The 14884-nt window shown below is 39.8% G+C and overlaps 2 protein-coding genes and 1 non-coding gene across 6 annotated transcripts in view; 1 reads left to right on the forward strand and 2 right to left on the reverse strand.

Moving 5' to 3' along the window:
• The window catches only part of PUS3 (pseudouridine synthase 3), a 9969-nt gene extending 6386 nt beyond the window's left edge, over positions 1 to 3583 (forward strand). The window contains exons 2-5 of the mRNA XM_049654759.1: positions 596 to 1022; positions 1135 to 1700; positions 2609 to 2799; positions 2941 to 3583. Of these exons, the coding sequence (XP_049510716.1) occupies positions 648 to 1022; positions 1135 to 1700; positions 2609 to 2799; positions 2941 to 3251 (1443 nt within the window). The 5' untranslated portion in view covers positions 596 to 647 and the 3' untranslated portion in view covers positions 3252 to 3583. The remainder of the gene's footprint in view (positions 1 to 595; positions 1023 to 1134; positions 1701 to 2608; positions 2800 to 2940) is intronic.
• The window catches only part of HYLS1 (HYLS1 centriolar and ciliogenesis associated), an 11827-nt gene extending 3933 nt beyond the window's left edge, over positions 1 to 7894 (reverse strand). For 2 of the 4 annotated variants that reach the window (XM_049654855.1, XM_049654832.1), the window contains exons 1-2: positions 7606 to 7694; positions 4881 to 4924 (exon numbers count right to left, since the gene is read on the reverse strand). The gene's annotated coding sequence lies outside the window, so the exon portion shown is untranslated. Of the gene's footprint in view, positions 1 to 4880; positions 4925 to 7383; positions 7469 to 7605; positions 7695 to 7769 lie in introns of those variants that run through there. The other 2 variants (XM_049654840.1, XM_049654847.1) reach the window with 2 other exon arrangements.
• Positions 2187 to 2333, reverse strand: LOC125917943 (U4 spliceosomal RNA). The gene has a single exon (XR_007456337.1). It is a non-coding gene; the product is annotated as a U4 spliceosomal RNA (small nuclear RNA).
• Positions 7895 to 14884: the final 6990 nt, after the last annotated feature.

The raw sequence follows: 14884 nt of genomic DNA on the forward strand, positions 1-14884 counted from the left end.
GGGCAGAGAGAGAGGGAGACACAGAATCGGAAACAGGCTCCAGGCTCCGAGCCATCAGCCCAGAGCCTGACGCGGGGCTCGAACTCACGGACCGCGAGATCGTGACCTGCAAGCCACTCGTTTTATATGAAATACTGGAAAGCAGTGGAAACTGAGTAGACATATATATTCCATATGAACAGATTTTAAGATTAGAAAGATTAGACAAGTGTAATGAGAAGTCAAAAGGAAATGTTTTAAGGAAAAAATATCAAAAACATGATCATCATCAAAAAAATCATCACAGCTAATGAAGCAGAGAGAAATGGGATCTACAAATATTTTCCCTAAATTCTGACTAAACTTTAACAATGCCATTTCTTGATGCTCCTTTCCTTTTCCCCTGTGAACTGGCCAGACAGGATAGAAAAGAACAGTATCTATGGATGATCAACCCAGAACAATTAAGCTAATGCTTGTCTCCCTGGGCAGAAGCAAAATATATCCTTTAGGCATTAAATTAAATCTTAGGTACTATTTGCAGATGATGGAATGATATGGACATCACCAAAGTAATCCGCATTGAAACTGTTGTATCCTTTTACTCTTTTTTCAGGTAGAGTGGACCTATACGATTTCTTTATTCCTGGGGTTAGTTGTCTTTTATCATGGCTGAAAGTGACATAGACAGAACCCAAACTGTCAAACTCCTAAAAAGAGTACAGGAACTGGAGCAGGAGGTACAGAGACTTAAAAACGAACAGGCCAACAACAAAGACTCAACCGTGAGAGAAAATTCTTTAGGAGCTGGAAAAGCTAAGCGTGCATTTGATTTCAGTGCTCATGGTCGAAGACATGTAGCTCTAAAGATAGCCTATTTGGGCTGGGGATACCAAGGCTTTGCCAGTCAGGAAAACACAAACAATACAATTGAAGAGAAACTGTTTGAGGCTCTAACCAAGACTCGACTAGTAGAAAGCAGACAGACATCCAACTATCACCGCTGTGGGCGAACAGACAAAGGAGTCAGTGCCTTTGGACAGGTAAGGGCCACTATACTGGTTCTTAAGGCAAGTGATCCCCATGTATTCTAGGTGCACATACTAAGGATTCGGATTGTGTCTTTAAAACAACCATCTTCCTTTAATTCCATAGGTGATTTCTCTTGACCTTCGTTCTCACTTTCCGAAGGACAGGGCTTCAGAGGATTGTAATTTAAAAGATGAAGTCAGTGATGCTGCTAAAGAGATCCGCTATACCCACATTCTCAATCGGGTACTCCCTCCAGACATCCGTGTACTGGCCTGGGCCCCTGTGGAACCTAGCTTCAGTGCTAGGTTCAGCTGTCTTGAGCGGACTTACCGCTATTTTTTCCCTCGTGCTGATTTAGACATTGTGGCCATGAACGATGCAGCTCAGAAGTATGTTGGCACACATGATTTTAGGAACTTATGTAAAATGGATGTAGCCAACGGAGTGATCAATTTTCAGAGGACTATTCTGTCTGCTCAAGTACAGCTAGTGGGCCAGAGCCTGGATAAGGAGAGATGGCAAGAACCTTTCCAGTTATGTCAGTTTGAAGTGATTGGCCAGGCATTCCTTTATCATCAAGTCCGCTGTATGATGGCTATCCTTTTTCTGATTGGCCAAGGAATGGAGAAGCCAGAGATTATTGATGAGCTGCTGAACATAGAGAAAAATCCCCAGAAACCTCAGTACAGGTACGTTAAAAACAAAAGACAATTGTTGCTGTTAGAATATTTTTAAATATATTAAATATTTTAAATAATTAAAGGTTAACATATCTTCTCCCAACAACTGTCTAATTAACTAGGTCACTTATTTTGTCTTCTTGAAGCTTTGAATCTAACTTGGAGAATGTCATGAATATGCAGGAGGGCTATCTTTTTCTTCTCTTGTTGTTCTATCCCATTAGTAAGGAATAGGTATTTGGACCAGTCCCCTTAAATCAAATAACATTCATTCCTAAATGTTTTTTCCCCTGAATTTATTTTAAGGGTATTATTATTAGGTTCTGGTGAAGTTTAAAAGTGAGCATTCAAACTATTCATATAAATCTTCCTTGCTTTATATTATTGGGCAGTCATACTACTGTACTTTTGAATTTTTCCTTATTTTCAGTGTCTGAAATGGCAAGAAAGGTAGGAAGAATAGTTAGACTTTTGAGACTAGGCCGAGGCCAGACAGACTAACAATTCATTTCTAAAGCAGTGAAATCTAGTTTTTTACTTCATACTATGCAAAATTAACAAGTTCATAAAAATGTTTTCAATTAGCAATAATCACACCTTGGATAAACCTCACTGGCTACGATACTGCAAAATCAACAAGTTGGGAAAAAATGTAAAAAATAATGTTATAGCATTATGGTTGAGGCCTAACCAGTTGATTCATGGTTTGTTGTGTTGTGTTTTTGTTTTTGTCTTTCAAATATAAAGTTGTTCAAGGTTAGGGATGGTGTTTTTTGCTTTCTTATCTGTTACTCAGTACTGACAAAGATTTTCCCCTCCTTTTAATCCAACTACCTCCCCCCACCACTTGTATTTGAAAAACTGTTGGACGGCTGCTGTGTATTTTCATACTGTTTCTTGTCTCTTTTTCCCTCTAGTATGGCTGTAGAATTTCCTCTAGTCTTGTATGACTGTAAGTTTGAAAATATCAAGTGGATTTATGACCGAGAGGTTCAGGAGTTCAATGTTACCCACCTACAACAACTATGGGCTAATCATGCTGTGAAAACTCACATGTTGTATAGCATGCTACAAGGACTGGACTGTGTTGCAGTACCCTGTGGGACAGGTATGACAGGGGAAATCCTAAGAGACGATTATTTACCAGAACCAAAGTTATGTGGGGTTATGGGAGCAGATTTATGTAAAGTTTGGAGGTGATTCTACTGTGGTAAAGTATCCATGTAACATATGACTGTATGTATTATAGGACCAGAGATGGATGGAATGATAGAATGGAGAAATGTTAAGCCCTCTGTCATAAAGCAGACCAGTGCCTTTGTAGAAGGAGTGAAAATGCGCACATATAAACCACTAATGGATCGTCCTAAATGCCAAGGATTAGAATCCCGGATCCAGCATTTTGTACGTAGGGGACGTATCGAGCACCCACATTCATTCCTTGAGGAAGAAACAAAAGCCAAAAGGGACTGTCATGATATAATGGAGGAAGAAAATACTCTTTTGGAGAAACCAACAAAGAGAGTCTGTGTTGATACAGAAATTAAAAGCATCAGTTAACCATAAGAGAATCTAGGAGGCAACAAGCAGCTAGTGGTAGGTGGAGAGAAAGAAATACAAGAAAATATGTACTACAAGAAGTCCTAAAAATTCAGATTATCAGCTCTTTGAAAAAATAAAACAAGAACCCCCCCCCCCAAAAAAAAAACCCCAAACCAAAAGAACATTAAGCCCTGTGAAGGAAGCTCCTACTTGAGTAAGAGAATTCAAACATTCTCATTCCTGTCCAAAAGGATTAAGAGATGGAAGAAGCAAAAAGCAATTGTGAAATGGGGTTTACATACATGTGGAAACCTGTGCCTCAAATTCATTAAAGCCTGATCCTACAAGTGTCTAACTTGTTATGCTGTTTGTTTATTTAATTTTGAGAGAGAGAGAGAGGAGAGAGAATCTTAAGCAGGCTCCACGCTCAGCACTGGGCCCAAAGCGAGGCTTGATCTTACGACCCTGGGATCATACCTGAGCCAAAATCAAGAGTAGGATGTGCAACTGACTGAGCTACCCAGGCACCCCTGTTATTTTTGTCTTTTTAAAAAGCAAATGGGGGCGCCTGGGTGGCTCAGTCGGTTAAGCGCCCGACTTCGGCTCAGGTCATGATCTCGTGGTCCGTGAGTTCGAGCCCCGAGTAGGGCTCTGTGCTGACAGCTCAGAGCCTGGAGCCTGTTTCAGATTCTGTGTCTCCCTCTCTCTCTGACCTTCCCCCATTCATGCTCTGTCTCTGTCTCAAAAATGAATAAACGTTAAAAAAAAAAAAAAAAATTAAAAAAAAAGCAAATGAATGGAGCGCCTGGGTGGCTCAGTTGGTTAAGCATCCAACTTTGACTCAGGTCATGATCTTGTACTCTTGTGAATTTGAGCCCTGCATCAGGCCGTGTGCTGACAGCTCAGAGCCTGGAGGCAGCTTCGGATTCTGTATCTCCCTCTCTCTCTCTGCCCTTCCCCCACTCATGCTCTCTGTCTCTCTCTCTCAAAAATAAACAAATATTAAAAAAATTAAAAGAAAAAATCAAATGAAATATTCACTACTCCTCTGAATTCTCATAAAGAGCTTTGCCTGAGTGTCTTATTTTTTAAAAGAGAAATTAAAAGTAAGAAATTTAGTCCGTTAAATATTTGATACATTGGTTTATACCAGGCACAATACTACCTGAAAATGGCCTAACTCAATAAAGCACAGCATCTCTTAGAAAGCTTATCAGTCTAGTGCTGTGTGAGCCACAAATGGTCTCAGTTGCATAGTCATCATCTTCTTCACCACCTTTTACATAAGTTGCAAACATTCTTGGGGCGCCTGGGTGACTCAGTCACTTAAGCCTCCAACTCTGGGTTTTAGCTCAAGTCATGACCTCATGGTTCAACAGTTTGAGCCCCACATCTCCACTCTGTGCTGACAGCATGGAGCCTGCTTTGGATTCTCCCTCTCCCTCTCTGACCCACCCCTGCTAAAAAAAATATATCTATCTATCTATCTATCTATCTAGATAGAGATAGAGATATATAGATAGCCTTCCTCTTTAATTTTGATGTCAGGATCCTTTTGTTTTTAATGTAATCATTGAGTACAGTAGAATATCCTCACTTAAACATGGAAGGACAAACCAAAGCATTTTATTTTTTTCAATTTCCTACCTTATTTCAATGTACCTCCACTGCCATTAGTTTTCGAGAAAAGCCTGGAAAAGAAGAGTTTAAGAAATCACTATTTTAAAAATTCAACTTTAAAGAAACGATACATGGGACAAAAAACACTAAAATGCCATGCTTGGAAGATTCCTTAGAAGCAAAGGAGTTAGAGGATTAGGGTCTTAGATCTTAAAATTCTTTCAAGGTTAATTAAACTATACTATCAAATCTAGAAGAATAAGCATTTAGTGACATTTTTAAAAAAAAATTTTTTTTTAACGTTTATTTTTGAGACAGAGAGAGACAGAGCATGAGTGGGGGAGGGTCAGAGAGAAAGGGAGACACAATCTGAAACAGGCTCCAGGCTCTGCACTGTCAGCACGGAGCCCGACGCGGGGCTTGAACTCACGGACCGTGAGATCATGACCTGAGCCAAAGTCGGAAGCTTAACCGACTGAGCCATCCAGGCGCCCCTAGTGACATTATTTTTTTGGTAGTTATCATAGATACACTCAGGACAATCATCACAGATGAAGCAATGATGCATCCTAAAATGTAACTTTGTAAAATTACTTACGTTATCTGAGGTAATATTTATCATAAATTTCAGTTTCTGACTCACGGTATGGAGTCAGAAGTAGGCCTTAGATCTTATTTTCTTCATTGGAAAAATGGAATTAAATGAGATTATATACATTATATGAACATACAACACATAATATGTATTATATGTAACATACACATATATGGTATGTATACAAATAAAATGGTGCTTTGTGAGAGGTATTACACCATTTATTTCAATGTTCATGCAATACAAAACTACCTACTAAAAAGATAAAACAGAATAAAGCAGGGACAGAAATGGAATAGGACTCTGGGCTAGGAGGATCTCCAATACTAAAGCCCAAAGAGATTTTTTTTAATGTCATATTTACTATACTATCCAGTGATTAACATGTTATTTTGTTTGCATTTAAATTATGGCACACTCCTTTTTCTTCAATGTATGAAGAAGGGTGTTTGCAAATAGTAAAACATAAACTGTAGTAAAGCTCATAGGTAACTGTAAATTCTTTCTTTTTAATAAAGACCTGATAATCCTTTCCCTTTACTTAGGAGGAACCTGTCACATAGAAGCTAGAGCAGCTTATATTTTGTAGATACTGATAATATTGACCAAAATACCCAGTAGTGCCTTCTCTTCAAAAATCCTAAGCAACTTGGTATCCCAGGTTTAGTAGTTCCAAGTGCAAGGATTTCAAGGGTGAAAGGGGAGGATTTTAAACTGGGATACTAGTTAGATTCTAACCATTACAGGGAGGCTACTGTAGAGTTACAACAAATTTCTCTACCTCTGGGGAGAAGTAAGCAAGTAGCTGAAAGAACCACAACTTTGGAACAAAGCAAGCAGCTTAAAGAACCACAACATTGGAGCAAAACAAGAGAAAACAAAACACCCAGCAAAAGTCAACCATAATCCAAGGGACAACTGGGGAAAATATGTGCAACAGGTTCAAAGTCACTAATTCAAATTCCTCTTAGAAAGCTAGTAAAAGGTAAATGCACCAGAATAGGGGACCAGAATAAAGGAAAGACAGAAAATTTCCCAAAGAAATAATGACTAATACACACAGAAAATGTTTAATCTCATTAATAACGGAAATAAAGACATTAAGATGCCTTTTCAGATTGGTAAGATTTTCTCATACCCAGTGTCAGTCAGAGTGTGGAGAAATAAGCACCCTACACACTGTGTGTGTGTGTAGATGGGGGGATATCAATTTTTCTAGAGGGCAGCTTGGCATTATGAGTCACAATTTAAACTGCACCACAATGTCTAAGCCATAATCCACTTCCAAGAATTATTCTAAGCAGATAAATTGAACAAGAATGCAAACATGTATACATACATGTAACCACCACCATGCTATTTTATGATGAAGAAACTGGAAAAACAAGTGTCCATCGTGAGGGGACTGGTTAAATAATATATTGTACAGTAGTGCCATTGTAAGAAGTACCATGCATCCATTAAATTTATTTGACAGTCACATGCTCCTAAAATATTACTAAGGCATAATCTGCTTTTTAAATGACTATGCTTTATCATATTTAAAACAATTACATAAAACCAAATATATTTTATGAGTATAATTAGGTATATATACTCAAAACGCATATATCTGAAGGGAACCCAAATATGAAGTGGGTTTTTTTGATGGTTATCTGTGGCCCAGTGGAATATCTAGAATTTTCTTCCTTTTTTCCTTTATACGTTCGTTCTTCTTAGATTTATTTCTAAAATCAACGGGACGGTATAACTTTACAATCAGAAAAAAGGTTTGTTTTCATCTGGGGTAGGGCTACAGGGTTCGTTTTTCCACTCTATCCTAACTCATTAGCGAGAGAGCTGCTCGCACGGTTACACCCAGAAGTTCACAAAGGGCGCAACTACCGGCTGGGAAGACTGGTCGCTGCACAACAACAAAGGCCACCTGGTGCCCACCTGGCCTGGGGCGCGGTCGTCGCCTCGGATGCTGGCGGCCTCCGGGGAACCCGGCTCCCGCGGCGACACCACCCCCTTCCCCTGCAGCCCTCTGGGCTACGGAGGTGCCAGCCAGGGCAGCTATCGGGCTGGCAGTGGACGTCGGGAGCGCCACGGGAGCCCACTGTGACTTCAAGGGGCTCAGGCACGCCAAGGGCACAGCACGACACAGCTTACACCAACCTTGGGAAGCAGTAAACCCGGGTTTGGAAGGTATGTCGGACGTGAGACGGCGCACCAGTGAGGGTACTCCCATTCCGTGCTATTTAGACCTCGACCTCTCCGTACGGCGGGCGATCTGCCCCCGTGGGCCAGTGTGCCCCCTATTCCAGTCTCTACCCGCTTACCGGCCCCGCCGAGGTCCGCTCGCCGCACCGACTCCCGCTGCCGGCCTAGCGAAGCTCCGCAGGGTTCCGTTAGCGTCCAGCAGCTCGCGCAGGCGCACGGCACACCCAACCTCGACGCTGCAGTTAACGCCTGGCCGCCGCGGTTTAAACTAGAAGAGCGAACCTGCATCCTCGGCCCCGCCCTCCAGTTCTTCTATTGGTTCTGACCATGAATGTCTTCCATGTCTACATTCTGATTGGTGCCCATTTTCTCTTGCCTTCCTCCACTGGCGGGAGGAAGCCCGGGATTTGAGGCGTGGATTCGGAAATGTTCGAACCTCCCCTTGCTCTGGCGCGTAACCCGGAACTGTCTCTGCGGCGCCTTCAGGCCTACGGGTAGAGGAGGGGACTCTCTAACCTCGGTTAACGGCAAGTTAGCTGAGTTTTGGGAGGGACGGCCTTAACGTTCCGTTCATCTCAGTGGAACGAATGTCCGCCCTTCCCAATTTTGGGCGGCCCCGGGGGGTGGGTGGCGTTGGAACTGAAGGTCCTCAGAGCTCAGCTGGAGCATCTCCAGCCTCCAGCTTTTTCAGACAGCCCCCCTGGGGTCTGACATACGCAGGTTCTGTGCACGGTCTTTGAATCCTTTCCGTGGCTTCTGATTTGACGGGTTGCTGTGTCTCCCGTGCGTACCAATGTTACTCTGCACTTGTGCTCCAGCCATGCTGACTTCTTGTTAGGATTGGCACTCACTTGGGGTTTTCCTTCGGAGTGCTCCCGTCTGCTCCCTTGACATAGCCATACTCCTTAAAAAAACGTGTGTGTTTGTGTATGTACCCGCTTTGGGAATTGCTGAGGATGAGATCTAGAAAAGAAAATGAGTAGAGGTCCCCGCGACTCAGCATTTTCTAGTCATTGCCCTGCAACATAACTAAACAATTTGTCCTGCCAAGTCCTGAGCGTTCTGGATCCCAATTTACACAAATAGGCGCTGGATGACAAATTTGTATTATTTCTTAAATCCAGGATTCAATGAGAGAGAGAAGATCATATTTAATCCACTTCACATTGCCTCTTATTCTTCCCTCTTAGTCTCGGGGCCTTTGCACAAGCTCTAAGTCACTTTGGATTTGTTGGGGGAAAGAAAAAGGACTAAAGATGGCAGAAAGTAGGTTGTAAAGATTTGAATGACCCTACCCCCTAGATTTCAATCTCAGTCAATACCACTTTAGTGCCACACATTCTTTTCTTTCCTCATGGGCAAATATCCCTTGTTCTAGTTTGGTTGTCTTACACCTGCATGACCTTTTCTTTGACATCAAATCTCCTCAATGTATTTTAGAAACAAGAGTAGAGTCATTTTTCTTACCTACCGCTTTGATCATTTAACATGTTCCTTACCTCCGCCCCCAATTATTTTCTTGTTATCCTTTATGTTAAAGTTTGATTTTTAAAAACATTTAATTGATAACAACTTAAAGGATCTATCTCCTGTCATATTTCAAGTGGTATCTTGTGTTCAACTCAGTCCTTGTTTTTTTCTGGATCACTATGCTCCAACTTTGCCTAGATCTGATTTAATAATCTTCATGATTCTCTGAAATACATTACACCCAGGTCAAGAAACCTTAACTAAGGCCGTCTAAAATACAGTATATAAAATAAAATCCTATTCTTGAAAACCAAATTGTATCCTTAAAAATTTTTATTGAGGAAAGTTACAAACACATAAAAAAATTGTATGTAATGAAGCCCCATGAACTCAATGCCCAGTTCCAATAATTATTAACTCATGACCAATCTTGTTGATTCTATATCACTATCCATGTACCTACTCTTATATTGTTTTGAAGAGAATATCAGGCATCTGAAATCTATAAATATTACATATGATATTTTTACAAAAGACTTTTAAAAAGCATAACTGCAATACTATTATCACACCTAAAATATCTAATATATTTCATTAATAGCATCAAATAACCAGTGTTTGATTTTCTACTTGTCTCATTTTTTTTCCCCCTTGTTTGTTTGAACCAGGATCCAATCAAGTCCACACATTGTGACTGGTTGTTTCATTTACATTTCTTTTATAAATTCCTCCTCCATTTTCTTCTTGTGCAGTTTGTTGAAGGAAGCACATTGTTGGTCCTATGGAGTTTCCCATAATCTGAATTTTGCTGATTACATTTAATTTATGCAATTTAATATGGTTTCCTTACCTCTCACTTATAACAGAGGTCTCTTTTAGATGCTTTCCCTACTTAGGTTTATTAACCCATCAGCATCTTTTTCTGTGCTTGAAATATTACTTTCAGTTGGTTATATTGTCATGCTTAAGGTAATTCCTGCTTTATGATATGTTTGCTCACCTCATCCCTTTGTTGACATTTTCAAACTCCTTCAACTGTAGCCCTCTCTTACCTGACTCATTATCTCCTGCCTCTAACATTTGCAATTCTTCCTTCTTTAGTCTTGGAAATACAGAGAAAAACAATGGCATAAAGAAAAGCAAAATGAGGGGTTGCCCTGGTGGCTCAGTCAGGTTACACATCTGACTTGATTTCGGCTCAGGTCATGATCTCACCATTCATGAGTTCAAACCCTGCATCTAGCTCTGTGCTGACGATGTGGAGTCTGCTTGGGATTCTCTCTCTTTCCCTCTCTCTCTCTGTTCCTTCTCTGCTTGTGCTTGCTTGCCCTTTCAAAATAAATAAACAAACTTAAAAAAATTTAAAAAAAGAAAAGCAAAGCAAAATGAAAACAGCTCTCTCTACCCTGCTGCCACCTCCTATCAGCCTACTTGTCCAATTTCTCCTCTCTATTCTCATTGCTCAGTTGTTTCTTAAGTCCCTGCATTCTGGATTCTATGCTCATCAGTGTATTCAAAGTGTACTCTCAAATGTAACTAGTGATCTTCTTAACAGTCATCTCTAGTTGTTTTGCTCGGTTCCCGTTCTCTCTCTCTTCCTCTCTCTCTCTCTTTTTTTTTTTTTTTTGAGACTGTTTGATAATTTATTCAGCAAATATTTGTTGAGCACTTAACCTTAAAAATAAAGCTGTCAGTTGTTTTACCAGCAAAAATTGGTTTATTTGGGAATAGCAGGGGATTGTTACCTGGGACTGTAACCTGGGACATGCAAGGTTTAGCAAAATGATGGGCAAATACAGAGAACAAAGGAGAGACATTCTTTTATAGAGGAAAGGAGGAAGTTAGGAGGGGCTGTTATAAGCAAAAAGTACTTTGGAGTAAACTGGGAATTTGAAGTATTCTAGGGTTTTCATTGGCTGAGTTGTGACAGTCTCTCATTGGTTGGGCTGTTGTCAGGCAAGTGGAAAAAGCCTCCTTCTTCTTTCTGGGGTAGTCGAGTATAGGCTTCTTCCTTTTGGAAATGCAAGGCACATCGCTTTTTATTGGGGAATCTATAATTGACAATGAACTGTAGGGCATGAAACCTCCCCTTTCTGACCTCTCAGCTCCATTTTAAATGAGGTAGCCTTTACTTGGTTTCACAATACCTATGTTAGGTACTGTGCCATGTCTTAGTGATTTGATGATGAATAAAAAGACATGATCCTTGCCATTATAAAGCTTCCAGTTGGGTAGGAGAAAATAACATTTATCAAACAATCACAAATTATTGTAAAATTACAATTCTGTCCAGTGCTAAGGAGAGGCAAATGGTCTCATAAGAACATCTAATAATGGGGAGATTTGACATAGTGCCACTGAACAAAGAGCTAAAGGATAGTAGGGAAAATGTGGAAGGGTGAGATGGGGGTGAAAGGAGATTTCTAGGCAGAAGGAAAACCATATGCAAAGGCCTATTGGGGGTGGAAGATTGGAAGATTCAAGAAATTGAAAGAAGACCAGCAAAGAGAGGGTAGAGGTGAGACGGAAGAGGTAGGCAAGGGCCAGGTTATGTAGGTCATGTAGGCCAAGACAAAGAATTTGATTTTTTCCTAAGAACTATGGAAACTCACTAAAGTGAAGATTGGGATGTGTTATGTGACACATTCATATGTGCATTTGAAATTTTGTCTTGGATGCATTGAGGAGAATGCATCTGAGGGGGCAAGATTATGTGAAGTACAAATGTGAAGCAGTTACAGTATTTTAGGCAGAAGATGGTGGTGGCTTAGGTGAGGATGCTAACAGCCAGAAATAGCAAGAAGAGAGAGGACAGATAGCTATTTAGTGGATAAAACTCATAATGACTTGACCTTGAATTGACTGGGGTTGATGTATGGAAGATAGGTCATGGATTATTTGTAGGTTTCTGGTTTTTGCAGCTGGATGCCACTTTCTGAGATGGAAAATTCTGGAAGACCATATTTTGACAGGCAGAGTTAGATTTTGGGCATGGTGAATTTGAGATGCCCTTGAGACATCCAGGTGGAGGTAAAATTAGGCAGTTGGAAATCTGAGTGTGGAGGTCAGATGCAAAGTATGGCCTTGTAGTATTTGCATGTGGGTGGATAGTTGTTTAAGTAATGCGTGTGAATGAGATCTTCCAGGAAAGAGTATAGAATGAAAAGAGAAAGCAGCCTAGTCTCTTCTTGAAACTCATCTGGTGAACTCTCTGAGGTTACCCTGTCCTGGCTCTCCTCTCACCTCTCCTCTTCTGCCTCTCAACTGTTGCTGGTTTCCAGAGTGTGGTCTTTTTTCCTCCTTGGAGAGCTAAATAGTTTTATCGCTTCCACAACTCATTTTATGTGAGATAAGTTCAAAATATTTCCAATTCTTATTCTTCCCTGGTTTCTAAAATTTATCTTTGCTGTGTACTAAGATTTCTACATGAATACCTTTTTTGTCTTCCCAAATACAACATATCTAAAATACTATTTATTGTTTCCCTCTGGATTCACCCTTATGATATCCATATTCCTTTCGGTGATCTTATCATTTCCCCGGGCTTTCATCACTGAAGGAATGATCATTTTTTACTCTTTCTTATCCCCATATATCTTATAATTATTTTTTTTCAATATATGAAATTTATTGTCAAATTGGTTTCCATACAACACCCAGTGCTCATCCCAAAAGGTGCCCTCCTCAATACCCATCACCCACCCTCCTCTCCCTCCCATCCCCCATCAACCCTCAGTTTGTTCTCAGTTTTTAAGAGTCTCTTATGCTTTGGCTCTCTCCCCCTCTAGCCTCTTTTTTTTTTTTTTTTTCCCTTCCCCTCCCCCATGGGTTCCTGTTAAGTTTCTCAGGATCCACATAAGAATGAAAACATATGGTATCTGTCTTTCTCTGTATGGCTTATTTCACTTAGCATCACACTCTCCAGTTTCATCCATGTTGCTACAAAGGGCCATATTTCATTCTTTCTCATTGCCACGTAGGACTCCATTGTGTATATAAACCACAATTTCTTTATCCATTCAGCAGTTGATGGACATTTAGGCTCTTTCCACAATTTGGCTATTGTTGAGAGTGCTGCTATAAACATTGGGGTACAAGTGCCCCTATGCATCAGTACTCCTGTATCCCTTGGGTAAATTCCTAGCAGTGCTATTGCTGGGTCATAGGGTGGGTCTATTTTTACTTTTTTGAGGAACCTCCACACTGTTTTCCAGAGTGGCTGCACCAATTTGCATGCCCACCAACAGTGCAAGAGGGTTCCCGTTTCTCCACATCCTCTGCAGCGTCTGTAGTCTCCTGATTTGTTCATTTTGGCCACTCTGACTGGCGTGAGGTGATATCTGAGTGTGGTTTTGATTTGTATTTCCCTGATAAGGAGCGACGTTGAGCATCTTTTCATGTGCCTGTTGGCCAACCCGATGTCTTCTTTAGAGAAGTGTCTATTCATGTTTTCTGCCCATTTCTTCACTATATATCTTATAATTATTAAGTTCTTGCATTTATTTCCTTTTAAAGTCTCCTCTCACTTCCATTTCCTTTTTACTATTAATCTCTAGTTCAGCCCTAATTATTTCACTTTCAGATTCTTTCAGTAACACATTTAATAATATGGAAGGATATGACATAGTAATTAAGACTGTATGCTCTGAGCTCATAGTATCTGGGCTCAAAATCTGACTCCTCCACTCCCTAGTTTTGTGACTTAGGCAAGTTATATGGCATCTCTTTGATTCGATTTTCTTACTTTTAAAATGGAGATGATAATCTGACTTTCATGGGGTTGTTGTGAAAGTTAAATGAGAAAATGCACATTAGCACAGTGTCTACCAAATAATAATAACTTGCCGCATTATAGATCTTATATAGTATAGTTGACCCTTGAACAACACAGATTTAAACTGTCCAGACTGACTGATAATGTAGTTTTTAAAAATAAATATAATAATAGTACTGTAAATATATTTTTCTTCCTTATGATTTTCTTAATATTTTCTTTTTTCTACCTTTATCATAAGACTACAGTGCATAATATATATAACATTCAAAATATGTATTAACCAACTATCTTATCAGTAAGGCTTCTGGTGAACAGAGGCTATTAGTAGTAGTTAAGGTTTTGGGGAGTCAAAAGTTACATGCAGTACTTCACTAGAATTCACCAGTGGAGTCATCTGGACCATGGGTTTCCTTTGTGGAAAGTTTTTTGATTATTAATTTAATATTTTAAATAGTTATGGAACTAATCAAATAATTCAGTATTGGGTAAATTGCAATAGTCTGTAATGTTTGAGGAATTGGTCCATTTTGTCTAAGTTGTCAAATTTATTTATATAGAGTCATTCATAGTATTACCTTATTATCTTTTTGAGGTCATCAAGGTCTGTAGTGACATCCCATGCTTCATTCCTGATGTTGGAAATAATAGTTCTTCTCTATTTTGTCAGTCTTACTAGAGGTTTCTAAATTTTTTAGATCTTTTCAAAGAATCAGCTCTTTTATTTTTTTCAATTGTTTTTCTGTTTTCATTTTCGTTGATTTCTCCTCTTATTATTTCCTTCCTTCTGTGTGGGTTTAATTCGCTCTTGTTTTCTTAGGTTCTTGAGATGGGAGCTTAGAATATTGATATGTGGCTTTTCCTCTGTTCAGATGTATGCATTTCTTGCTATAAAAGGAGCTATAAAAAGAGCACTGTGTTAGCTCCTTTCTATAAGTTTTGACATATTTTAATTTTTATTCAGTTCAATGCATTTAAAACAATTTTCCC

This window comes from Panthera uncia, chromosome D1 (assembly GCF_023721935.1).
Source record: "Panthera uncia isolate 11264 chromosome D1, Puncia_PCG_1.0, whole genome shotgun sequence".
NCBI lineage: Eukaryota > Metazoa > Chordata > Mammalia > Carnivora > Felidae > Panthera > Panthera uncia.